Source organism: Syngnathoides biaculeatus, chromosome 22 (assembly GCF_019802595.1).
Source record: "Syngnathoides biaculeatus isolate LvHL_M chromosome 22, ASM1980259v1, whole genome shotgun sequence".
In the NCBI taxonomy this organism is placed as follows: domain Eukaryota; kingdom Metazoa; phylum Chordata; class Actinopteri; order Syngnathiformes; family Syngnathidae; genus Syngnathoides; species Syngnathoides biaculeatus.
In genome coordinates, this window is record NC_084661.1 from 8,456,451 (window position 1) to 8,483,832 (window position 27,382).

Here is a 27,382-nt window from a genome sequence, read left to right on the forward strand (position 1 = left end):
TTTTAACAAATGTATTTGGAATTTGTGAAAGGTTATTATATCAACTGATGCTTCACTGACACGTAAGTGTAAATCCTTATTTTGCAACAAATTTTAATACATGAGACCAAACAGTCCACTACCTTGTCTTTTAATAATTACATATAAATTAAGCACCAAATCCTTATTAGCGTTGCCATCATATCATGAGTTGTGACATTAGGAGATTACTACGTCTGTGTAAAAGGTGCCTGTGCAGTGTGTTACCTGGTACAATCTCGAAAAGGTGTCGTCCTGGTTCATCTGGGTTGGCTGTGAGCTCGTTCACCTGACATCCCTGCAGAGGTATACAGCCCTGAAATACACAACACAACGCTGACTTTTAACAAATGAAATAGCCAACAGGTTTTCCTTTTGCTTGTCTTCACCTATGAGCTGTAAATGGTTATATATCTGTTTTACATCTAATTTCATTTTGCACGACATGAAAGTGACAGAGAAATTATTGATAGTTTTCAAACCCCCTCGTACTACATCCTGTGTCATCACAAGAGCAATATCCTTGTAATTGAGCGGGCACCCACACAGATTATCAGCATACATTATCCAGATCAATACCCATTTAGCTCCAACAACTAAAACCAAGTTAGCTGTGAAGAGACGCCAGCGTCGGCCCTGTTAATCTGTTGACTGGCATCCTCCATCAAACGGGCCGCCGAGTCTGCCAAATCGCCTCAGCCGGCGGGCCATCGGGCCGTTGCCAACATTTGCAGCCATGGCAACAAATGGAAGCGATGGGAGCTGTGGCTGGTTGTGGTGCAAGGGGAGCATCGGAGCCAGGAGGGGATTGAAGGTTTTTGGAGGCGGGGGGAGGGAGGGTGTTCCCTCGGGTGCAATGTGTTCAGAACAACACAGGCAATTGGGGATGAATGATTTACAAAGGGCAACAAGTAACCCGAGTACTAAAATCATGAAAAGGGGAATTAGTATCAAGCTGGTCTCAAAAGTATCATTTAGTGCGTGTTCTAGAATAATTTGACAGTATAATATCTGGTTAATGCTGAAAATAAAACTCCTGCTACCTTTCTACATGCATCCATATTTGCTTGGAGGCCACCTTGGCACATGTTTTAAATTGGACCAACTTTGGCTTTTTAATAAAACCCACAGAATTCTGTTACCATGTAATGGCTCCAACTAATTAAAGTAAGCACAACCATCTTAATCAGGTTCAGCTATAAATACCCATCATCATTATAAATGCAACAACCAATTTGTCTCCCCAAAGATTAATTCTCACTTTCCTGTCAGACATCTTTTTTTTTTCCATGCAATTTTGAAGTAGCCAGTATATTTTTGGACACAGATTATGCATTACGATATCTGATAAACACACTGCTGTTGCACACTGAACATCTAACAGACAGAATCTGAATTCTAATTTTAGGAGCTTTGTTGTGACTATGGGCTTGTCCCATTAGGGGTCGCCACAGCTATTGGAATTTAAAACGTTCAGATCATGGAAATGTTGGTTTTGGGGGTTCCCCGTGGAAGAATGTAACTGCATATGGAAAATAAAAAGCCCTTTTAAACGGATTAATCTGTCAGATGAAATGTAATGTGTTCATATTCCCACACCCTTACAATTATAATCCCCTTGTTCACTGTTCACACTCCATTTCCTTCAAATTTAGTTCAGTTATAGTCATTGATAAAAAGTAAGATATGTCAGTTTATTCCCAGAAACGTGCATCTATTGTCAGCCCTGCCTTATTATTTGCAATTATCTTTGTTCCCCCTCCTCCTCCCACAAAACAGCACTCCCAGTTTCAAATATCCCATCGATTAGAGGATGAGAGGTAGAACGAAGGCGGGATGCACATTCTCACACTTCCTGTCTTCAGAGTGGGAGGTTGTGCATGCTCGTGAGTATATGCACGTATCTCAATTTAAGTCTTGTGTGACGGACGTGAATGCACCAGCGTTTGCAAATCAATATTGGACGGATGAGGATTGGCAAGATTTGATTTAGGGTTAGGGTTAGTCTTTGTCTTTGGTCCCCACAGAACAGAGACTACAGTGAGTAGTAGGTGGCATCCTATATGTGAATGTTGTGTGTATTGTCTGTACGTGTGTGTGTGAGGGAAAACACAGTGATGGCAGATGGCCTAGATTAAATAAACAGCAGTCATCCAGAGAGAAGACCATGTGGGGGGAGAAATCAATACAAATGTCAAGCTTCCAGTCAGGAATACTCAATGGTGATTATTAGGTTTTAAATGGGATCGGTGATGAAGATGGCCCTGCAGTCTTTTGCAATTGCCGCATTACATCATCCCCTCTTGCTAGACCAACATAAACCTATTCACCTAACCCGTCACCCCCACCCACCAAATACGACGAAGCGACACACCCACCCCATTACTTGTAAGTGCTTACTAAAGAGGGAACCGATGAGTCAGCGCACAGCTACAAAAAGGTGTCTTAAATTGATTCAATTAAGCGTTTTCCTTGCAAATATTTTTAAGTTGATGCAGTAATGGAGGACGAAACCTACTGTGTGTACCAGACAGTAAGCATTTAGAATGTGAGTATCTGAAGCCATCAGTTAAAAAACTCATTCATAATATTTGGTGGTGGCTGGTAATTTTATGACACCAATTACTGAAAAATGGAGTGTTATTTTTTGTAAGGGCATAATCATATGGGATCCCTGGAAAACAGAGCACAGGGCAATATTTTAATTCATCCTAACCAAATAATATTAACTAACTCATATTCGTATTTACATACAGAATATTTGATTTGTGTGTTCATTTTGTCTTAGCTTACAGTTGGACACTCCACTTTTGAAGCTAGTAGCACACACGACCACATTTTTATGTGATTGTAGCATTTCTAACATCCCAGGCGTTACAGTATTTTAAGCAAAACATTGATCCATCCATCAATTTTATTCGCCGCTTATCCTTACGAGGATCGCAGGGAGTGCTGGAGCCTATCCCAGCTGTCAACGGGCAGGAGGCGGGGTACACCCTGAACTGGTTGCCGGCCAATAGCAGGGCACATCGAGACAAACAGCCGCACTCAGAATCACACCTGGGGGAAACCCAGCTGAACCACCGTGCTTCCCATAACATTGATAAATAATTAGAATTGAAAATATCTGCTGACAAGGTGTTTTTCATCCGTACACAAAGTGTGCTTCCGCTATATTACCCAATCAGAACACTTCATGGACTTGACTGTAGTCGATCCTCCAGGCAACCATTTTTTTTTTTTAAGAAATACATTTCAGTTTTGTCACGACCTGTGGTTTGCTTTCTTCTTCATCTTTGTAGAAGTCGAGCTGGTCGGAGCGTAGCACGAACCACCTCAGTTGCCAGTTCTTCATGATGCTGCGCTGCTTCTTCAGCCAGCCGGCCTTCAGCGCGCCCTCCTGGAGGCCGGGTGAGGCCGGCTGGCAGGAGCCCCGCGTCACCTCGCCCATCACCATGCTCTTGGATCTGGCTGCACAAAACATACTTTATTTTAGTGTGGGGCCATACCACAGTTGGCAAAAGTACTTTGTACTTAATAATGATTGTCAAATAAGACTCAGATAATAAGATCCAATTTAAAAACAATAATGTATTTTGATTATTTGGCACAATACAAAGAGGTTGCTTTGCACACACACAAAAAAAGTTTTGATTGTGCTGAATTGCGAGAATCAGTTCATCGAAACAATTCAGTCAAATGATCCAGTCACTAAATCGTTCAGTACTTAGTCATTCACCTTCACTCATGTTACGGTACTGAGGTAAGGTGCATTCAAGGACCATAGTACGCGGTCATTTGTGAGGGATACCTCGTTACTTATGTGCTATGCATACGCTAAAACTAAACTGAGAAATGAAGGAATTAAAGGTTTGTCTATCATCATTGTTTGCGAAAGACAACACTACTCAGAAGACGTAAAAAAATGTCATGTTGTCCATTTTTGTTTTGTAACATTTTCTGTTATTTAACGAAAAACTCACCAGTTCACTGTTTTCAGGCTGAGGGCCACTGTACCGCGGATAAGGCTTTATATTGTAAGGAGCTTTGTTTCAACATAATTGTGCTTTGGCTCCATCTTGTGGCATCTATAGGCAATTATAAACCTTTATTCGGAAAGGGGTCAATCACATTCTGATTTTCACAGTTTTTTTTTTTTTTTTTTTAGTCAAGTACAGTTCAGTATACTTGCCATAAATCATTCTTGTGGTAATGTCATGAAAAAATATTGTATAGATGGGCAATATTTCGTTTTTTTTTTTGTATCCTTTGAGGTGTCATCTTAATGCTCACTACTTCTCGTTCCTCCATCTTGCTGCTGTACTTGTTTTTTTTTATCCACCTTGTAAATCCACAGTATCTAAATCCATCACTCAAGATCCAATCTGCTATTGACTTAACCTCTCTCTTGTTACGTCTTAATCACGTTGTGTCACCATCTGTGACGGTTGAAAAAGTAACAATCCATTTTTTTGTTCTGTTTTCAAATGCAGGGAAAGCAAACAGAATAATCGAGTGCAGATATCCGATAAAACTATTTCAGTTCATTAACAAAACATTTGTACCTTATTACTTCCTCACATTGGTACATGCTGAATACAGACTAGTCAACAAATGTTTTGAGAAAGATTTGACTATTCCATCTGTCTTGGCCACATGTCAAGTTTCTTCTTCTTTTCATTTTCATCCGACAGCGCAATCTGTCATCGTGTACGCTGCTCTTCAGTCAAAAAAACAACAACGAAAAAAAACACCACCCTTTGCCCCTGGGCTACAACACTTCAAGATGAGATACAGAGGCAGCGTTGCACAAATAAGAATAGAGCACAAATAATGTTGAGAGAGTGATGGGGTGAGCAGACACACACACTTCTGTAGCCTGGCGTATCAAGTATTGTGACCCCTCCCAAGATGTCACCTGTCTTCCATTTGGGATGGACTTATTGTCTTGCCACAAGCCAAAAGAAAGACAAGAGTTTAGATAATAGGACCACATGGGAGCAACCGACTGAAACATTCTCAACACATGTGTGAAACCTGAGCTCAGTCAAGGGCAGATTCAAACCAAAGGGACTGACAGCACAGCCATGTCTCAAAGTGACGTCAGACACCCCCCCACCCCCGACTGAGATAACACACATTGTCCACTATCGCTTTTAAAAGGATTCTCACGAGCTGAGCAGGGGTTCAACATTGCCACCACTCAGCGTTCACCCAGAATCACAAAAACCATTTACCAGTGCAGTGACATTTTGCTGCCAACTTGCCCATATGGATTTATTGTACATAGTAGGTATGAACTCGTGGCGGGGTATGAAAACAAGGCCGAGCGATTTAATGGTCATGAATAATTTATACGGGCGTCCTCCCAGCTAGCGCGCGCACGTGCAAAGATATGATCAATTCTGGAGAAGGAATATGGGAACGGAGAAAGGGGGAAAAAAAGAAAATCAATTCAATTTCATTAGCTAGAAGCATAATGTTTTATAGTGCTCGCTCTCTGTAAAAAATGAAAAATTAAAAAAAAGCATGTTGGAGTGGATGATTAAGGAGAGATCAGTTTGTAACTGACCTCGTCTACGCATAGTTGATCAAGGTATTTATAGAATCATACGTCTAGAAATATAGTTGACAGTGTAGATCCCCCTGCATCGTATTGCGGTGGTTTCCAACATTTTGGGTCAGGTCATTCAAATATTAGAAACACCCTCGTAAGATGCAGGATTCACCTCTAACACACGCAATTTAAAATTGGGAATTGTATAATATATTTGCAAAAGGAACACACAGATGCTGATTTAAAAAAAAAAATTTCTATCATTTGGTCAGACATTAAACAAAGCACGGCCGGTATTCTTGGCATGATCTTATATATAGAGCAGCCTCACTAGTTTGGGGGGCACAGGGGAACTCAACAGTGGCATTTGATCACCTTATTATTTGCTTCGTGGACATTTCAGGCCCTGGGGTGTTTACTGTATGCGTAATACTAGCATTAGCATACCATTGTGGTGGTATTTTGGGTGAAGTGAGACATCGGAGGACACTATTCTTTCTGCTTTGGTCTTCAAGGCAACTGCCATACAGTCGTTATGATGTCTAATTCTATCAGTGCAGTTTATAAGATGGTATAACATTTTGTAAGGTGTTTCAATAGTGATTCTACATGAAAAACACTTCAGTACACCCTCAGTACTTTTCCTACATCTACCGATGACAGCGTTGTATATGCACATCACTCAACCTTTACAACTGATGCAAAATATGAACTAATGCCTGTCACCTTTGAGGTGAGCTAATCCAATGTATGAAAGGTTTTATTTGAAGTATGGCGTAAAAACAGCTTCTTGTACAATACCCAGATGATTAGCTACATCACAGAACCGGTTTTATCAGAACATTGAGTCAACAAAAGTATGTTTGTTCACCTTGCGCTTATTGTTTGACTCAACCTCCGTAAAAGTTGATCTAAAAACCAAATATCAATCTTTTGCTTGTGAATCACTGAAGGTGTAGTAGTACACACGCCTGCCTTTGGTGAGGGCAGTGTGAGGTCAATTGCGGCATGTGATGGTGTCGATATCTACCCTGTGACTGACTTGCGACCAGTTCAGGGTCCGCCTTTCGCCTGATGCTAGCTGGGATAGGCTCCAGCTTTCCCGCAACCCTTGTGAGGATAGGCAGCTTTGTTAATGACATGACATGACATTCTTTCTCTTGATAAAGCACCTGCCCATTTCCAAACACTTTCTCAAGGTTCATTCCAAAATTGATTTCCTTCTTAATCCGTTTAAAGCCCATTTAAATCACTTTGGTGGCAGGCGTCTGTGCCTCTAAAAACTAAGTTGAAGTCTTGCTTTGGTGAAGTGTTTCAAGGTTGCCATGTGAGACAATGTTGGAACATGATAATAAGCAACTGCAGATGAGAGACATCAAATTTCCCTTCATCATCTTTAAAGGAGTTTCTCATTTCCCCCCGAACAGTGCATCCAAAATGTTGAAATCGATTAACTGAAGTTCTCTTGTAATATTTCGCATTTATGACGCGTATCCCTTCATTCGTCTTACTTAGACGCGGTCTAGTTCTTATCGTCCATGTGGTACTGCTCTTACCTAATCACAAATTGCTCTGTTATTATCGAAAGGATGCAGACACATTAAATATCATAAGCGACAAACAAACATTGATTATTCTCTTTTCTGTTTTCTATTTTTAAATGCATGGTTTGCAATGAATATGCACTTAATGTTGCTCTCCATTATTAAACCAATAACATAAGGATTGAAGTGAATTCTACTCACTCAGGCTGAATGGCATCTGGCGTCATATTCGATCAACATCCATCCCATCAGTCACGATGTTAATGATTGTTGAGGTAAAAATCAACACCTCATTAAAATATGGAGTAACGCTTCTCCTGTGAGTGGCTGCAGAGAGAGCGTCGAGGGTGCTAGGCTGACATTTAACTACGGATGCAAAGCTCAGTTGTGTTGTAACGGGCAAAATAGACAACATTGAGGCTTAATTAAAAAGTTTCTTCAGGCCACTGTGTATTTGCTGCATTCCGGGTAAATGCATTGCCCAATATAATTACTATTTATTCAATCATTAAACTGTTGAGACCAGGGTGTTTCTCCTCAAGCCATTTTAGTTTTAAGATCATACATGAGGGACTGAGCAATTAACTTTTTTTTTTTTTTAGATTCTCAATTCCTAATACATTTCCATCCTTCTGTGCCTGGCCAGTGCTCACATAAAAGCGTTCCACTCTTTAACACGTCAGCTGTGTGTGAATGTAACACATGCGGCTCTGTGATTCACAGTTTAGTCACTGATTTTTTTTATTTTCATTTTTTTTTGTTGTGCCCAAACTCCAAGTCGAACATTGTGTTCATGGTGATTCAGACCTTCCTCGGGTAGGTGGAGCTACAATGTGGCTGCTTGTGAGGTATTATGTTCAATTATCAAAGGCTGGAGAAGCAAAGGACAGGCATGTTCAGAAGTTGTAAACATAAGTAAAAAAAAAACAACTATATATATATATATATATATATATATATATATATATATATATAATAGGCCAGACAATTGTACTGCATGCATACATTTCCATCATGTTTAATGCATTAGTTTCCCCATGGGTGCCTTCAGGCACAAGTCTTAGCAGCAGGCGGCACGCATCCAAAAATGGATCTGATTAGCTCAAAATGAACGTGACACATACGCCAAGCCTTTCATACAGTCAGTCTCCAAGTACCTGCCCTTCTCCAAATACTTTACGCTTGATGGATTAATACAGCAATCTGTACGTCTGTCAGGTCAGAATGTTAATTAATACTGTTACGTGCATTATGAATCATGGGGTGTTGTTCACAGGGTGCCCAGCTGTTTGTTAGCATGCTAATTCCTGGTTTGCAGGAGATGGTGAGAAGAGGGGTGGTGACCCATTAAGATTCTGGTGCCTTGATGGTATAATTGCCCCTACAGTGATTCTATCCATCCTTTTTATCCTGTTAAGCAGGGGTGTCAAATTCATTTTTGTCTTGGGGCTCGTTGTAGATATGCTTTCCCCTCACACAGCCACTATGAATATGAAATCCTATAATGGGTTATTTGGCTCATATTATAGCAAATGCACAACAACTTGATGGAAAACCAATTTTTAAATCAGAGGTTCAGGATAATTGGTTGTTCACCTATTGTAAAAAAATGGGACTGATTAAAAAAAATGCTTATCTACACATTATGTTATCTGACAATTAGAAATTTTGATACAAATTTGAGCAAGAATCATTGATGTTTACAGTTTTAATACAGTGCGTCAACATGTAAAGAAACAGTTTTTACCAGTTAAATGGATATTGAGCTACTCCTTCTGGTGTGGGCTGAGGGGTACAATAAAGGGCAGAGAAATGCAAAGAAAAAATTCACAACTCACTCAATAAGCTGTAGTAATAGCAATCAGTCAGTAAACAATGAATAATTTGTCATTTTTTTCCACAAAATATAAAGAAAATACTGCGTACCTGTGTGTATTGCTATATTGTCAGTATTGCTCCACTGTTTGTGCTCAAACATTCACTGCTTAAAAGGTATCACACTTTAACACAGATGCTACCCATCTATGGCACAGCGCTCATATCAAAATTTTTCCCACTATGTCAAAACCAAAAATCTGCAAGACAGCTTGTATGTAGAAAAAAAAAATGCTGTTTGGACCACTGTACACAGTGGACTCGCACTACTGACAGTAGTGGTTTAGGGGCTGCTTCTCCACAACCCAAAAAAAGGAAAGAAAAAGACAAAATTTGTAAAAAGTGAATCTGTGGATGTCAAATAACGAGTATGCACTGGATATCATAAAGTAATTTCTCTAAAATGCTTTCATTTTTCCCCCACAGTCACCATAATGGTATATTAAAAATATTCTTGAAAAACAGCTTACTACATTTTAAACGGAAGCAAGTATCACTCTCAAGGATGATCAAATGGCATTCTGGCCATAACATTAGGCACACCTCATACAGTAAATACAGTTGTTCCTCTTATGGAGGTAAACAAGGTAACTAAAATAAGATAAAAGCATTTCCTACCACTGAATGTTCCATACAACTCTATATTGACTCACGCAAAAAATGTCCCTAAGGCGGCCTTCATATACTCATCAATTCCAGACAAAAAAAGAAAATCACGCGACCGTCTGACTTCCTTTTATAGCGCCCATTAATCCACCATAAAGCGACATTTTGTTTTTAATATGTGTGACACGTACCATCAAGCTATCCATGCACGTCATTTCACACATATACAAGGATGCCCAGGCATCCCGGAGGAGTTTAATTCCATCAATCTCGTCGTTGGGCGGTGATTCATGGTGGGCAGAGTTACAGGTGCATCAGTGCGGAACTTGCAGTGGGGCCTTGGACTGCTGATAAATGACCTAGCTGGTTTTGTGTGCGCGTTCAAGTGTGTGTTTAAATCCACACACTGACAAGCGGCGGGGGTGTGGCAGATCATATACTGTAGTGCCCGCATGAGGAACCTGCAGTGAATTGGAAACGATGCGGCAGTATGTGCATTTCATGTGCGCGTTATCTCCACGTGTGTACGCGAGTTTGCCATTAATGATTGCGCCAGTCGGTGCAGCCGTTATTCATGCAGAAAGGCAGAATGTCAAAGAGTTGCCGCGCGCTGTGCGACTTTGATCATAAAACCATGGTAATGCATAGCAAAAAGATGCTGTGGAAAGGGAAGCAGCTGATAAGCAGGCAATTAAAACACTGACAGAATATCTGATGTCAACTAAAAGAAAAATATAGCCGACCATGCACGTAACCTTCATCTAGCTATATGCCAGTGAGATATACTGGCAGGAATAACAGTAAATGCTCTTCCATTATAGCAGAAGGTATTATAAACCTGTTTATTATTCCTCATGGTGTCCTGGAAGTAAATCAGATTGTTGTTTCTTGTCAACAGGCCCAGATTTCACAATGAGTACATTTCTGAGTAAACTGAGATAAGATGGTCCTTATTTCAGTATTCATAAGTTTTGCAACATTTGGTTTGGTGGTCTTGTAAAATGGCCAATTCGCATCATGGACATCGTCAGTCACTTGTTTCATCGATTTTCTCTTAACTATTTTGCAGCAGTTTGGCGAGGATGAGTGCCAGTTCAGTGCTGAAGAATTTAGATCTTTGGGATGGATACAGAAAAAAGAAGAAAAGAAAGTGACAGATATAATCCTAATCATGTTTTATGCGAGCAGTTAAACGTGGCAATTCATAAAACACACATGACCAATGCCTATTGTCTGATAATGCATCCAAACGCACGTGGGATCCTCCTAAAGAACAATTTCGCGCAGCTCCGGGAGAGGATTTCAGCTTCCCACTGCCATTATCGGGAGCTATTCATCGCATCTTAATCGCATCCAGATGAATAATTGGAGTCAGGGTGGAAGGAAGGACACGTGGACATGGACGCATATGCACACATGGGCTTATTAACGCATCCTTTTTCAAGTACACACACATCAGAGGTTACGCACACACACGCAGCAGCAGCAGCTGCTGACGGGCAGACTCATAGCAGTGATGAAACTAGAGATGTAATTGCTTCCAACCAGATTCTACGCCCAGTTGTTCTTGTTGAATATTAAAACTGTACATTTCTGCCTTTTTTTTTTAAATTGCAAACCACTACATTATTGTAGAGGAGAAGTGAGGCAGCAGGATAAATGTGCTAAACTGCATGTCACAGTTAAGCACAATTTGTACGGATTAAAGACTATCAATTAAAAATAGTGATTTTTGAAAACTGAACCCAACAAATAAATACATAAATAAAATGAGGTGAATTGATAAAGCGTCGTACCTCTTCTGGTCTGTCTGATCTTGGGACTCAGCATGGTTGTCATGGCTTGTCCGCATGCTCTCCTCTCAGCATGTTCGTGTACATCCAACCCACAGCAGCCCTGCCTGTCTACCCCTCAGCCTCCTCGTTCTCTCCCTCTCCTCTCTCTGACCTTCTGCAGTGCGGCCACCAGCTGGGGGGGTTGGGAGCACAGGGGAGGGGAACGGAACCAGGGAAAAGGGGGAGGGACTGGACAGAGAGGAACTACCTCTCTCGTTTTTTTTCTTTCTCTTTCCGAGCACACGCCCAGTGGCATCCACCCCTCCACGCTGCATTATTCATAGTGGCGCATCCGCCTCGGGTGGATGGATGGAGCTTTTTGGGGGACTGGAACAATATCGCAATTTAATCCTGATTTTAGCTTCAATTTTCACAAGCAACATCTTCTATAACTTTGAAGCATTTCAAAGTAAAAGGGAATTAAGTGGGGATGGAGGCGGTTGGGGGTGTCGTTTGGCAGGTGTCACCTCCTCCTCTACCTAATTTGGACTTCCTAAGCTTCTCTCCCCTCATTACCGCAACCCCTCCACCTCATCCCTGTCTAATTCTTCCTCCTCTATCATTTGCTCTCGCTATTCTGAGAAGTCAATTTGGTCTTACGAGAATTCCCTTCTACTGTAAAGCCATACCTCCATTTTAACCATCCAGCTGCTCATCCTCACGAGGGTCGCGGGGGTGCTGGAACCTAGCCCAGCTTTGAACCACTTCCCAAAAATATGGCCTCTTCTAGTTTTCGCAGAGTGACATTGCCAATTGACTGGAAGTCACATGTGCGGGACTCCCAGATGCTACGCTGGGTCGGTAATTACTTGCTTCAGGCATTCCAGTGGCACAACTCCAAAAAAAACAGGGGAGAAAAAATACAGTTCCAAAAGGGTCTGATAACATCCCAGGCCCCTGGAGCCGCAGTCTATATTTGAAATGGATACAACTAAACAGATTGTACCATTAAGTGCAAAACAAATTGAGACTTTTGTTTTGCATTCTGCAAAATGTTTTGTTTATAATTATTTGGTGACGGAACAAAAGTGTGTTGTCACGGTGAGGCTGGATATCAAATATTTGTTTTGAAGGAAAATTTAATTTCATATTGATATCTGGAGGCTCGTCAGAATATACAGTGGACATAAAAAGTCCACACACTCCTATTCAAACATCAGGATTTTGCGATATATACATAAAAAATAGACTAAGATAAATGATTTAAAACCTTATTCCACCATCATTGTTACCAAAAACATGTCATGCCATTATTCAAGCCGCTTATCCTCACTAAAGATGGAGCCTATTCCAGCTAGCTTCGGGAAAAAGACTGTTTACCTCCTGAACTGGTCGCCAGTCAGTCGCAGAACAGATATCGACACCATCACTGAGTGGGAATCGATCCCACGCTGCGAGCACCAAAGGCAGGTGTGTGTACCACTATACCATCAGTGACTACATAAAACATGTCTAACTCAAATTACAAAAAAATATTTGAAAGTAAAAATGCTAACCCGAGATGTGGTTGCACAAGTGTGCACACCTTCCCACGACTCGGATGTGGTTGTGTGGAGAATCGACCAATCACGATCCAAATCATGTTCACTGGCGTCAGTCTGTCAGAGGATTCTGTGCTAATACTGGCTGCTATTGTCATAATTCCTGCCATCTTGACTACAGCCATAGATTTTATCCAAAAAAAAAAAAAACAAAAAAAAACAGCAGCACCCAAACCCTGCCCCAAATACATATATTTTTTGTCTTTCTATTAGAAGCCCGAAGGTGTTGGTTAATCCTCACTGCTAAATTGAACTGGTCATAACTCCTTCTGGTTTGATTTAGGGCCCAGTTGCATCCAAACAAAATCAGCTCCAACGCATGATTCTGCCTCCACCATGCTTCCCTGCTGCTATTGTATTCTTGGGTTGATGAGCAGTGTTGTGTTTGTGCCACACGTACCCTTTGGGACTGATATTCAGAAAGTTCTACCTTGGTTTTTATCAAACCACAGCACATTTTCTTATGAAACCAAGGATGAACTCCACTTTTTAGTGGCAAAACAGCACCACATGCCACTTAGACGTGTTTGTAATACATTGATTACATTACACAAGGGCTTGGCTAAAAAAAATAGTGACGCAATAGTCACTCAAAGTGAATATTACCATTTTTGACACTGCTCTTGTATCAGATTTCTTTACACTCTCCAATGCGTACCTAGTGAAGCATCTACGAAAGAATAAATTGGATCAGTGTTCTTATTTGGAGCAATATTTACAATCTATAGTTCAATGACTGCGACTGTTTTGTTGGATAAAATAACAACAACCCCCATGCAAACCTCTGCCATATTAACACTGTGCACAATACAGTATTCGACAGGTCCACTCAATCCTACTCTAACAAGGAATCAGGAGCTTCAATCATTCTGGGATTCTCCCATCCTTTCGAGTTCAATTGCAAGAACCCATTTGGCAACAATTTACAGAAGATTTTTTCTTTTCTCGTGTGATGTCTAAATATACGCACGTCAAATCGGCTTTCTCGTGTTGTTGCAGGAGCAGCTGCGGCAGAGCAGCAGCCAGCCTCCCTCTTGCTCCCGTCGACACTGGATAATAGCAAGAAGTCCTGCACTGCAATTGAATCAGAGGGGCCGCAGCTGCTCTTATTACAGAGCAAAGAGGGAAGGAGACATCGAGAGGGTGGAGGGATGTGTTTACGTGTGTGTGTGTGTGCATGCCCTCTTGTGACATACATGCACTCACACACAAAAGCCTACAAGCAGCTGAAATGAAGCGGCACATGCTAAGAGACACACATGCGCATGGACACGCATGCACACATCGATCAAATCCAAATCGAATGAGACCCAGCGCAAGATATGGGGTCACGTGACCTGAAAGAGTATAAAACAGTAAAATGAGAAACTAGTTTTGAAATGAGGAGAAAAGGGAGAATAAAAAGCCTTTTGTGGCAGTCTGTGGCTTTTCTGAGGAAAAGCATTTGTGACCACCCCGTCGAGGGTGTGGCACTGAAAGTTGTTTGTGATTCTACTACCCAACACTGTGTTGTTTTTAATCCTAACTGGAAACATTGGAGAGGAAAAAAAAATGGGGCCACACAAAAACCTGCTGATAGTGCAGGGCTTAAACTGTGTTTTTTTCCAGATTTTTCAATCTCCATTGACAACACAACTGCCAAGGCTCAAGGTGATCCCGTGCAACAGCTGTCCCTCTTGACCCACAATACAGCCATTATCTGCTCCCCACTGAAGCCGAATAACATCACTGAATTGGAGAGAACCTTCTGAAATATTGAAAACGCAGGATGATTAAAATTTCATCGGCGCAGGAGGGGCTTGTGTTAAAGCGGGCCAGGCTGTTGACTTGGCGTTATTGATTGGGCACCACCGGCTGGAGCGGACCCGCACTGTCTGCTACAACCGATTTGACTCCAAAAAGAACATCCTTTCACACTTTTGATTTTAGTCAAGCTCCTTATATTGAAGTACTATAAATAAAAAATATGCTATCTATCTCCTGCTGCTGTTTAAAATGACAAAACAAATGATATTTGAATATGAACAGCCCAGCCATCATCTCACACTTGCGTCACCATTAGGACAAAGAAAGTCAGGTGATGGCTTCTTAAGAGACTAGTTTGATGGGCTGAGGGGAGACAAAGTTGACAGGTGTTGCTTTTGAACCCCTTTTTGCCCCCCTCATGCTTACTCCTCTCTCTCTCTCTCTCTTCTCTCTCTCTCTCTCTCTCTCCTCTCTCTCTCTCTCTCTCTCTCTCTCTGATGAACAGCACATGGCCATGACTTCATCCACTAATGCAATGAAGAGAGCTGACAGAAAAAGCAGACTGTGACAAAAAAACCTGAAGATGGCATCACGCTACCCTTTTCTTTGTCTCCAGTAAATATGATGCAAACATTTACATTATATCAGTTACACATTTTTTCCCATTTCTCTCAAAGTACCCATTTGTTTGAACCCTGTATTTTATACACAGAGCCACTATGACACATATATTACCAGGTATTGAAAATTAAAATGATCTGGATGGTACACTGGCTTGCAGGGGTGGACCCTCAGGACCTTTTGAAGCATTTACATTTACAACCCTGATTCTTGTATTTTACCTCTAAACTTGCATCAATTTACTACTTTTTATATTCTCTTACTTTTCACAGTGTTTCTCATAATCCAATTAGATGTCTGCCCAGGGTCGTCATATTCAGTCGTCCTGGCTGATGTTCTAAACTGAACCCACCACCACAAATCAGATTTTGAATTTGGTTCAGAATATGACACCTTTTTTTGAAAGCCAATTTTGACTCCCAAAACACATCATTAGTCATTCATACACATTAAAATAATTAATATATAAAAATAATACAAATAAGCTTATCTGGTGAGTATGATGTACTTTCATTTGTGTTTTTGTTGCAGTACTACATATGGATTCTGGACCTCTCCACATTGATGTGCATATATCGTGTTTTTGTATAGTATGGATGGTTTTGGTAGTCGTCAATCCCCACTAAAGCCTGTAAAACTAAATGCATGCCACTGTTGGCTTGTAGTTGGGAGATTAGCATCTGTCAGACTTTGCATGACGATACCTCAGTATCAGAATCAGCTTTGATGGCCAAGTGTGTAAAAACACAAGGTATTTTTCTCCAGCAGTCGGTGCTGTCCTGGTACGACATTCAGAACAAAGAACAAGGAACAACATAGCAACAAGAACAAAGAACAAGAGACATTTCTGTCTATAGGAACTACAGTATTCCTTATAAGACGTGTAAGATGTAAAATCTTCATTTAGAACAGCTAAGAGATAGTTTAGCAGTTTAAACTGATGAATTGTGCGGTCTCCAAAATATAAAAATATATTTAAATATATATTACTAATACTAATACTGATTGGACCAGTAGGATGTGAGTGTCCCAATCTTGTTTATCTGCTCGGCGAGCGTTAGCAGTGCTGCGTTCATGCTAGCTTGAGGCGGAATATATACACCGACTAGGGTGAAAGATGTGAACTCACGTGGCAAATAAAATGGCGTACAGTACAAAAACAGCGACTCTAAATCCGGGCTGCGGTGTGTGCTGAGTTGTGTAACGTCCGTGCACCATTTCTCGTTGATATAAAAGATATAAAAGCATACTCCACCGCCTTTCGATTTCTGTGTTAGCTCAGCGACACGGTACGTACGATTGAGGTGAAACCTGGGCAGCGTGATGGCGGCGTCGGGCACTTGTCCACAAAGCCAAGTCTCCGTGAAGCACAGAGCCTCAGAATGTCCAAAGTCTTTGCAAGTCTTAATCAAAAGCTGAACTTCATCCATTCTGTTGGCTAGGGAACGTAGGTTCGCAAGATGGAACGTCGGAAGCGTTAGGCGATGTCCCCACTTTCGCAGCCGGACTTGTGTACCGCTTTGAAGAGCGCGCTGACTAGCAACTCCAGAAACAGATTCAGCGAATTGCCGAGAGTTGAGGAAAAAAAGTCAGGAGAAGACTCTCTGATAGTGAGCAAGTCCTTTCTTGTGTACCGTATTTTCCGCACTGAGGCGCACCTAAAAGCCTTTAATTTTCTCAAAAGCAGACGGTGGACCTTATATATGGATCACTATTGAGCCTTTAGTGCAACTCCATCTAATGGATCCATAATGTAACCCCAGCCTCTACTGTAGCATCTATTCTATGCGCCTTATAATGTGGTGCGCCTTATACATGAAAAAAGTTTAAAATAGGCCATTCATTCAAGGTGCGCACTATAATGCTTATATTGCGGAAAATACGGTACTTGAGTCCCGAGACGCAAGAACAACACACAAACATATACAGTACCAGGGAGAACGTGCTGCCACACTGGTACGCGCAATCTTGGAATTTTCTGTTAAAGATTCATCACATCGGTGGACCGACTGGTACAATTCTCATATTGCTTGTAGAGGGTCTTCATGATCTTACCACAAGTATTCATGATCAGTTTGCCTTCTCTCATTCGCGACCATAACCTTGTTGGCTTACAAATCATTTTGTAGGATAAAAACCTGCTTCTCCAAATGTGGTATTTTGTTTTCAAGGTTTTCAACTGGCAGCATCAGAATTAAGCTTTCCTTTCGCACAGCGGTTTTTGAGTAAATTACAAATTCAAAACCGCAGACGGAGCCCCGGCCTGTGCAGTCATTTCCTGCCAGCTGAACGCTCAAAAGGTTGGATTTGTGTTTGCAAATGAGCGTGTCGTCCTAATGGCTTGCTAATGTGTCTATCATATTATCTCTTTTTGTGAGATAATGGAAGTGACTCTTGTCTCGAGATATCCATGCAAATGGAAGATGAAACTTCACGATAGCGGCGCATTTGCTTTGGACGCTGCAGTTTTCACCGGCCTCTCGGTCGATATAGGAAACAAAGCCGAGTAATTAAAATGAATTCAATTCTATTTGTGGCCACATGGCTTGGCTGTCGCGGCAGTTTTATTCATCCTGCCTGCCCGTCTGTGTTCAGGCGACTGATGTACTGGGCGAGAGAAAGCGAGTCGAGGATGGAGAGCAGACTAATGGAATACCTTGAGTGGGGAAGCAAGGAGTCACAGAAAAAGATGCTTCATCTACAGTATTTGCATGTGCATAGCTGTGAATTGATTTTCAATAGTACTGGCAGAATGCGTACATGCAGTAGGATTGTGTATAGAGAATTAGATTGTAAACGGCCACCCAGCTGCAGGGCAACCTAAGGTCTAGGTTTATCATTGATTTGTATTCAAGTTGGAATATGACCAGGGCTTTGGAATACTTTGAATCTCATTAATTCTAAATGGGGGGGAATCCAAGTACATGAAATTGGATGTGTATTACTATCCGCCGGTGTAACAAAGGTCAGATTCACAGCTTGGCTGAGTCAATATCAGACCGCTTGCATCCTAATGAATGTAATCTGATGAGATCTTATTTCTGTCCACTCAGCACTCCTCAGCTCAGTCGTATGGGGTGTGCGGTCATTTGCACTTTTTCAAGTCGTATCGACCCCTTGCGAGTCACAAGAAATTGGAGTGAGGGGGGAGAATTGATCACCTCCCGGAAATAATGTGGTGAACAAACAGGATAAAGGAAATCAACTGATTAGGCAGCGCCCTTTACCACATTGACACTGGAGCTACAATTTAATTGTATGTGGAGGTGGATTGTAATATTTCTACAGTTCCCCAGAATCAAATCCATCAACTCTTTTAATTTCCTTCCAATGTTAATCAGTGAGTATTTCAATGAATTGACCAGTACTCTTTGCAGCCCTCTAGTGGACACAAGTAGATTTTCTCCTGTGTGAGGGTTGCATGGGGTCATGCGAAGGCTTTAAAAATTCACAAAACAAATCTTTCTGAAGATTTAAACAGAAGGAATTTCACATTTTGAATAGAACTGGAGTACTGAAATAATTTTTTAGATGATGTATTCTAACTTACTGAGAAACCTTTGAATGGCAAATGCATGCATTGGATTATCAGATGATGTAGGAGCTCACTGACCAACATTTGAATACAAAATTGTTTAAATACCCACATTTATATGGCTGAATTATAGCAGTGATTCTCTCAAATGCAGTATGGGTGCTACATATGGTATGCAATGTATGTAAAAGAATCCCTCCCGAAGTACAGTTCAGTTGGATTTAACTCACAAATTCAATACATCCATAATACATTTTAAAGATTTGTTTTTATTAAATATACATTTTATTGTATCATAGTTGTAAATGTCTCCCCCCCTTCCTCCCTATATTTAAACACACAGTGGGTTGCAATACTCTATCTGCAGCCCGTTGGGAAGCAAATTATTGTGGTACCTGTCAGCCGGTCCCAAGCCCGGAAAAATGCAGAGGGTTGTGGCAGGAAGGGCATCCGGCGTAAAACTGCCAAGCATATATGAGCGTTCATCAAATGACTTCCATAACTGATAGGTCGTGGCCCGGGCTAACTACGCCCGGCACTGTTAATTTGCAAGGCATAGGTAGAAATTCAGATAATCTTTGTCAAAGACAAAAAAGAGCAGGAAAGCGACTTGGTCGGCAGAAGAAGAAGAGGCATGCACAGTCCCTACAACTGTGTGTTGGGACTTTGAATGTTAGGACTATGACAGGAAAAGCTCAGGAGTTAGATGATATGATGATTAGGAGAAAGGTTGATGTATTGTGCATCCAAGAGAGCAAGTTGCAAGGGAGTAAGGCTAGAAGCTTAGGAGCTAGGTTTAAATTCTTTTACCATGGAATTGATGGGAAGAGAAATGGAGTAGGGGTTATTTTAAAGGAAGAGCTGGCTAAGATTGTCTTGGAGGTGAAAAGAGTATCAGATCGAGTGATGAAGCTGAAATTTGAAATTGAGGGTATTGTGTATAACGTCCTTAGTGGCTAGGCTTAGGTGAAAAAAGATGACACGCTGTGGCAACCCCTAATGGGACCAGCCGAAAGAAAAAGAAGAAGAAACACAGTGGGTTGCAATAATATTAAATATGTATTTTAACTATTTCATCTCATGCCATGTGCTCTGAATTTGTTCCTTAATTTGTGTTGCTTCCACTAGCTTCCTTCTTTCCGTTCTGCAGTTATCAAGGCAGTTTTCGCATAGGTCGCATGCATGCGCCAGGTGGAACTTCCTTGGGATTTCAACTTTCTCCTCGCCGGGTGGCGGGGGAAAAGGATTTCTGTCCAGGTTGGCTTTTTGTAGCTTTTGGAGGTGCGCGAGGCACTTGGGCACAGAAGAAAATTTGTTGTCAGAGAGGCCGATATAAAGGAGCTCCTTCAAGTTCCCGATGGCCGTGGGAAGCATGTGAAGCCGGTTGAGGCCCAAGTAGAGCACCTGGAGGTTCTGCAGAAGGCCGAGCTCCTTGGGGACTTGCGTGAGACGGTTGTTGCACAAATTCAAAACGATCAGGTTCTTGAGGAGGCCGAGGGTCGGTGGGATCTGCTCCAACTGCAGTCAAAAATAGGAAATTACCACATACTGTACAATGTTATGTCATAGCAATTAAGTTGATTGATCTTAGCAACCAAAGTACAGTATTTGTGGCCTTTAATGGATAATATAAATGGTTATACTGGAGTCAGTTATACCAAATATTTGTCATGGAGACACCCTGTTGTACTCACGTAGTTGCTGTGCAGGTCCAAAACTTGGATGTTGACGAAATCAAGCATAAAATCTGGGAGGCTGACGATGAGGTTTCTGCTCAGGATCAGTTCATCCACTCGGCACAGACTCTGGATGCATGCTGGAACGGCGTCCAATGCCTTGAAACTGAGATTGAGGCGCTGTCTGCCATCCGGTGTCAGCTGGATGCAGTTCAGCGCCATTTTGGAGGTGAATGCCTTGCTTCTTGGAATGTTCTTTTTGGGCATCCTTCCGCAAGGTCACGTTGAAATGTTTCAACTATGTGAACTCTTCAGCTGTGACTGCATGGTTTGCATTAACATGAACATAAAATAACCAGATCTTTATTTGGAGACATGATCTCTATCATACTGCAAATTCAATGTTTGGTATATTTGTGACAACAACAATCAGGAAATAGGAGTCAAGTGATTTCTTACCGGCATTAAAAAGTTAACATCTAAATGCCCCCAAAAATGGTCGGTGTCGTCAACTCAGTTCCCAAACAGCAGATGAGAGGAAAAGACAACCTTGAGCATGTCATTTCTCTGAAAGTCAACAATATCAGCTTCAATTATTGTGTACCTGTTGTCCTCTGTGGCACGGCAATCACCCCAACAATTATCACGCTTGTTTTCCTGTTTCCTAGCAACTGTCGCAGGTGTCGTTGAGTAAGACAGCAGTTACAGCGTTGTATGTTTATATACGGTCAATTCATTGTACAGCTGCTTCAAAAAAATCTAACAGGTTCAGAAAAAATTCACGTGCTAATTTGAAAATGGTTCCATTACATACAGTACATTGAGTTAATACATTATTCTTACCCAGTAAATTTTTAAATCTCTCTCTCTCTCTCTCTCTCTCTTTCTCTCTCTCTGGAATTAACAATTAATCCTCCAATATTAATTTAAGTTTTAGATTAAAAGGAAAGTGCATTTTAATGTGCTCCATTGTTTATGGTGTAGATCTCTCGTGCCTGCGTTACCGCTGACCTTTGTACAACATTGCTTTTTTAATGTCTGATAATTCTTATGGTGTTTTCCTCTCACTATGAGATATTCTGTGTTTCTTCAAAGATCAACAGATGCATGTTTCGTCTCATAAAAAATACATACATTGATGGCACTTTTTTTTTTCAAGATTCCTATAGTTACCACCATTCTCCTTGATTTAAATCTAAAACCTGTTTCCATAGACATGGGTCAAATTTTCCACAGAACATTTCCTGACACCTATGCAAATAATTGGAATTTTATATATTTTAATTTTTATTCATTTTGGGTTACTTAAGGAGCAGTCGTCACATTTCAGGGTGAAAGTGTAAAAATTTGTGTATTTTTAATTTTTTCTTAATTGCTGTCAAATGTCGGGACATAAGAGTTTTTAAATACTTTAGTTTGCCAACGTCTGCAGAAGTGCAGCTAGCTTTTTGGGATTTTCCAAACAAACAAACAAACAAACAAATAAATAAATAAAAATACACGTGTTATGGAATCAGACATGACCGAACTGTAACAATTATAACTTCAACTCGATGATTCATGAATGGCGCTTGTAAACTGAGAATTTTGAAATCCAACATCCTTATATCCCTGGATTTACTAATTCATTGAGTGTCTATATTTTGAACAGTGTTGGTAACTTTAATCATATAATTTGTACTCACAGTGCCATCTGCTCTTTATTAAAAACTAATTAACGGGCTTAATTAAGTACATGTAGTAAAACGGGAACTCGAGAGCTGCCAGTGAGGTAACGCAATAACGTGTGTGCGTGACGTCATCACATCTGTGCTAGCTGTGTTTCGTTCAGTCAATTGCGCTGACGTCATACCTCCCGCTCGTTGAGTGCATGCCTTCACGGACCCTGACAAAAAAAGATAGAGTTAACAGGCTTGAATGTAAAGAACTAAACTTGTTTTAAAAACTTTTTTCTCCATTATTAATATTATTTCAACTGGGGTCACGTGTGTGTGTGTTTAAGTATGTACAAATCAATATTACTCGACGAAAAGTCCACTTGAATTGACGTGAGCTGTGAATCATGACGTAGGAACATAGCTTGTAACGTCACTGTCCCTTTAGGAGGTACTTGTACTGTCATGCGTCTCGTGACACATCTTTTGCGGGCTGGGGGTTTGGGGACAGTATTTGTATACTAGTACCACCACTAGATGGCAATGCGTTTCACCGAATCAGTTCTACTGAGTTGTGATGGATGTACCGGGAGTTTCATTTAAAAGTTTTGTGCATTTACTTATTACTTAAAATGTTCAATATCTTGGCGTTGAATTTTTCTTTACTCATCAATTTTCTATTCTTTTGTTTTTAATTTTATTGTGGTGTGTGTAGGTGTGTGTGTGTGTGTGTGCGCACATATATAGTTTTATTTGACAAATTTGTCTGTGCTATTTAATGTAGATTTTGAATAAATTATAAATTGTAAAATTATAAATTATATTACGTGCACATTTTGAATAGATATTTGCATACCTTGGATTTGACTTAAAATAATCAAACTAGTCAACAAAAAATAATGATGAGCTCTACCATAAAGGTGTCATTGTCTAGTATTGCTTGATTTTGACAAATATATGAAGATTGTCTATTTAAAAATACTATCTGGATTATTCACATCACATGCTTTGTATTTAGGGTACCATTCCCCTCCCCTGCCAAAACGATAATAAAACCTATAAACCTTATTTTGAGGTCTACCCCACTCCGTATAAACATTTGACTGACTCCACCAATGATCCAAAGGCCTTTGCAACTCAGCAAACTTGTTTATGTCTTTTGAGTCCAAACAAGCAACTTAATTGGGTAGAAAAGTTATAGCCTGCTGGACATGTTTAGGAAAGCAGGCACCATGGTGGCAGAACTTCATGTGTTTGTCTATGCTTCAAAATGGATGTGGCTTTCTGCCCTCAAACTATATTCCTGGTATGTTATATTTGCTTTAGTTGTGACCATTTAGGAAGGCCATTCTTTTTTTTTTTTTCGTTTTTTTGTTTTTTGTTTTTGTGGACGCTTGTTCGCGTTCCAGTGGGGAATGCTGACCGTTGCCGAAAAAAGTATTTATAAAGGAAACAGAATGGTGCCGCCTCATTTGGCAGTTGTCAGATGCCTGCATGTGATTAATGTTAAAAAAAAAAAAAATCACCACAAAAAAATAAAAAACATCGCAACATCTTTCAGTCATCTTACTAAAAAACACTGTATTTTGGCTTTCAAAGTCATTCTGCATAAATGTCATTAATATTGCACAGTGAGCATGAGCCAATCTGTTTCTCTTTAGTCTACTTGGAAAAGCAGATTAAAGCAATGGCAGACAAGTTTTTACAGTGTAATGTTTCATCACTTCATGTGTCTGTGACAGCCAAATGTGATGCAAAAAAAAAGAAGAAAAAAAGGTTTTATGTAACCTGGAGTTTAAAAAAATAAAACATCTATGCAGCCATTTTTAATTGTGCTGGTCCTCATTAGGATTGAGCATATCACTTTTGAGACAGCCTACACCCAAGAGTGGTTGCTAGTCAATCAGCGGTCACGTATAGATCATTCAAACTCACATTCACATCTAATGAATATATAATCTTCGTTTAATCTAACGTTCATGTTTTTCAATGTGAGAGGAAGACAAGAGTGCTTACAAAAAAAAACACGAGGGGAATATGCAAACTCCACATGGGAAGGATGGAGCTGAGATTCAACCTTGAAGGTCAGAAGTGTGAAGCAGACGTGCAAACACTGCCTCTATTTAAACATCCATACATTCATTTTATGCACTGCTTATCCTCACTAGGGTCTCGGGTGTGCTGGACCCTATTCTGTCTGACAGGGTACACACTGGGAAGAAAAAAACAGCCAATCACACTCAGACCTCCAGACAATTTTGAGTCTTCAGTGAACCACTATCCATGTTTTTGGAATTTGGGGGGGTTGGAAGAGGAGATAACCCAGAGAGGCACGCCGAGAACATACAAACTCCACACAGGAACGTCAAAGGATGTAACCGAGAACCCATTTGCTGATTTATTTCTTGCAATTTTGATGAAAATTTTTATATATGGGGCACGGTGACAGCTGTAGAGCGTTGGCCTCACAGTTCTGAAGACCGGGGTTCAAATGCTGGCCCCGCCTGTGTGGAGTTTGCATGTTCTCCCCGTGCCTGCTTGGGTTTTCTCCTGGCACTCCGGTTTCCTCCCACATCCCAAAAACATGCAACATTAAGTGGAGACTCTAAATTGCCTCTAGTTGTGATTGTGAGTGCGATTGGTTGTTTCTATGTGTCCTGCGATTGGCAGGCAACCAGTCCAGGGTGTACCTGAAAATAGCTGGAATAGGCTCCAGGACTCCTGCGATCTGTGAGGATAAGCGGCTGGATGGATGTTTGCTATCTGACAAAAGGCCCGCTGCACTCCCAGGAAAAACAGATTTAGTACAAAATATGACACTCTTAAAGTGGTATTGGACACTGTAGTGTCAGACTGTCTTTCAAAGTATGAGTACACACCTAGTGCATCGGTACTCTTACCTGATAATGGCGAATCCTTACTCTTCACACTTGCTGGTTGTCTGACATCATTTCAGTAAAGATAGAAATGAGACCAAAACAGGAAGTTGACTTTTTTTCATGACCTAAACGGAAGGGATTGTCCTCTCCTGGACGCTGTGTTGTCCAGTGTTTCCCAATTTGGGGTCAGTGTCTTAATCCTCCATCCTGTGATTTTGTTGCACGCTTTCATTATGTTCATTTTTGTCAGCTAAAACTGTGGGTTTAAGCAACCACACAGGATATACCGCTTGTGTGTGTGTGTGTGTATGGAAGGAGATGAGGACGCGAGACATAATTGTTGTCGAGACATGCGGCGGTTTTGTCTTTAACAATCGGTTTTGTTTTCCTCTTTTTGACCAGTGACATCACTTGTTTTATACATGAGACAACGTCTGCAAAGTCCGCGATTTTGCCCTTACGCAACGGAGCATCGCCGTGTCAATGAGTTCCTTGCCGTTTAAAATAAATGTAAGGCTCGGCATTGCCTCATGCACATGTGAGCGTCAGCTTGCTCTGTTTTCTTCAATATTTCAAAAGAACGTACTGTCGGTAGACTAAACCCAACACTTATCTCCCCTCTCATTGCGTGAGCACCCGCCCACACTCTATGCCAGCATGTAGCTAACTGAGGCATTAGTCAGAAGGACTGCTTGAACCCAAGGAATAATATAAAGTACAATATACAAAATGAAAGTTTTTAAAACGATATAAGATAATAATGTGATCATTACGCTGTTAAACTTTCATCAATGGTTTGGTATATTGTGTTGTATGTACTCATTATGGCTTGTTGGCTATGTGCAATTTCTACATTGCAATTTTTTTTTTTAAATATATTTCCTGACCGCAGCGAGTTGGCCTCCATTAAAACACAACACCACATTTAACCCGATTGCAGTTGTTTTTTTTTTTAGATTTGCCACACATGGGAGTCATTTTCCTGTCAGGGCAGGGGGCGCTATTAAATTATAGCATAATAAGAAGTAGGTGCTATAAGAAAGCAGAGCTCTAAAAGTGTGAACAGTTAAACGCCGAACATAAAAATGCGGTGTAGTAAATAGGAATGGGGAGGGGAATAGAAGTATTGTAAAGTTACAGTCTGTTCAAGGTTGTGCCCTTTTGAGGCTTTAGAATATGTTTCTATAACACGAGGTGAGGAAAAGTTGGAGCTGGAGAATGAGTGGTTGTCATGGTGCAATTTTTCTAGTAGAAACCAGCCACAACCTTCAAACATACCTTACTTTATTGACTCTTTTACAACATACATTACAAAACAAAGACAAGTTACAAGGCCATACTTAGTTCATCTGCAAAAAAAAAAAAAAAATGCTGAGGTAATAAATCAAATAAGAAGGGTAATTTACTCTTACACACTTCTCATTGCACTTCCTCCCCATGGGATGTAATTAAGAATAAAGACTTATATGCTGAAACAATACAGATGCAGTCAATCTAATTTTTAGGTAACTTGAAAACTTTCAAAAAAAAAAAAAATCACAACCATATCACTGCGATAGATGCTTTTAGTTAAAAAAAAAAAAAAAGGAAACTGACACTATTGAATTTAAAGGTTGGGGAAAGAGAACTGAGAAGCAGAGAGGCCCCAATCGCACACATGGTCCTTGTTACGTGAGTCTCAGGAAGGTTTGGAAGAAACTTTGCATTTCACAGTTTTAAGGACACGTCAACAATTGGACGGCAAATTTGATCCATTCAAACCACTGTCGAAACAAGACAGACTGAACTTGGCGTACGGCTGGAAAAATTCAAACGTCAAGGGCATTGCATATCTGGAAATGCCAGATTGGATTGCGTCACCAATAGTTAAATAATAAAGTTTGATTTGTAGTAACAGTTCTAATCATGGTATAGTCAGTGTAAATACTCTGCTCCACATTCTGAAACCAGGTAAACACCACGTATAATGTGTTTAATTGAATTTAATTGAGACATTTGATCCATGCTTAAAAAACAATTTTGGGAAGATTAGTAGCTGGTTGTTATATTGAAATTGAAATTGAGCTATATCCAAATTGCAAACTCCTATTATTGTGCTCAATTACCCAAAACATTCTGATTTTCACAAAATAAAAGCATTTAACAATTCATTGATTATTAATTTATTCATTTTAGGTGACAAAACGGTATTGCGTGAACCAAAAACCATCTTTCAGGCATCGTCCAGTTTGCAATAAAATGTGGAATTTAAAAGGGGCCCCAATGTGTATCCATGTCACTATTCCACTTGATAA

The 27,382-nt window shown here is 40.5% G+C and overlaps 2 protein-coding genes across 4 annotated transcripts in view; both read right to left on the minus strand.

Annotated features, from left to right (window-relative positions):
- Positions 1-25,159, minus strand: part of si:dkey-191m6.4 (rho GTPase-activating protein 22) — a 39,647-nt gene extending 14,488 nt beyond the window's left edge. Inside the window, exons 1-3 of the mRNA XM_061810975.1 lie at positions 25,110-25,159; positions 3,290-3,489; positions 247-334 (exon numbers count right to left, since the gene is read on the minus strand). Coding sequence (XP_061666959.1) covers positions 247-334; positions 3,290-3,475 — 274 coding nt within the window. The 5' untranslated portion in view covers positions 3,476-3,489; positions 25,110-25,159. The remainder of the gene's footprint in view (positions 1-246; positions 335-3,289; positions 3,490-25,109) is intronic.
- On the minus strand, positions 19,919-21,232 carry lrrc18b (leucine rich repeat containing 18b). 3 transcript variants are annotated; one of them, XM_061810978.1, is made up of 4 exons: positions 21,159-21,232; positions 21,014-21,066; positions 20,573-20,875; positions 19,919-20,396 (listed from the first exon to the last, which is right to left on the minus strand). In XM_061810978.1, exons 3-4 carry the CDS (start codon positions 20,819-20,821, stop codon positions 19,947-19,949), a joined length of 699 nt encoding a protein of 232 aa, XP_061666962.1. In that variant the 5' UTR covers positions 20,822-20,875; positions 21,014-21,066; positions 21,159-21,232; the 3' UTR covers positions 19,919-19,946. The 3 variants fall into 3 exon arrangements, with proteins under 3 accessions (XP_061666962.1, XP_061666961.1, XP_061666963.1); XM_061810977.1 differs by having other exon boundaries at positions 21,014-21,079; XM_061810979.1 differs by lacking the exon at positions 21,014-21,066 and having other exon boundaries at positions 20,573-20,869.
- Positions 25,160-27,382: the final 2,223 nt, after the last annotated feature.

Bases quoted from the DNA above. Each gene is read 5' to 3' on its own strand.
- lrrc18b (XM_061810979.1), bottom strand. From the start codon at position 20,821: ATGCCCAAAAAGAACATTCCAAGAAGCAAGGCATTCACCTCCAAAATG. The intron at 20,397-20,572 runs GTGAGTACAACA...TTTTGACTGCAG, and splicing joins TGGACCTGCACAGCAACTAC to TTGGAGCAGATCCCACCGAC.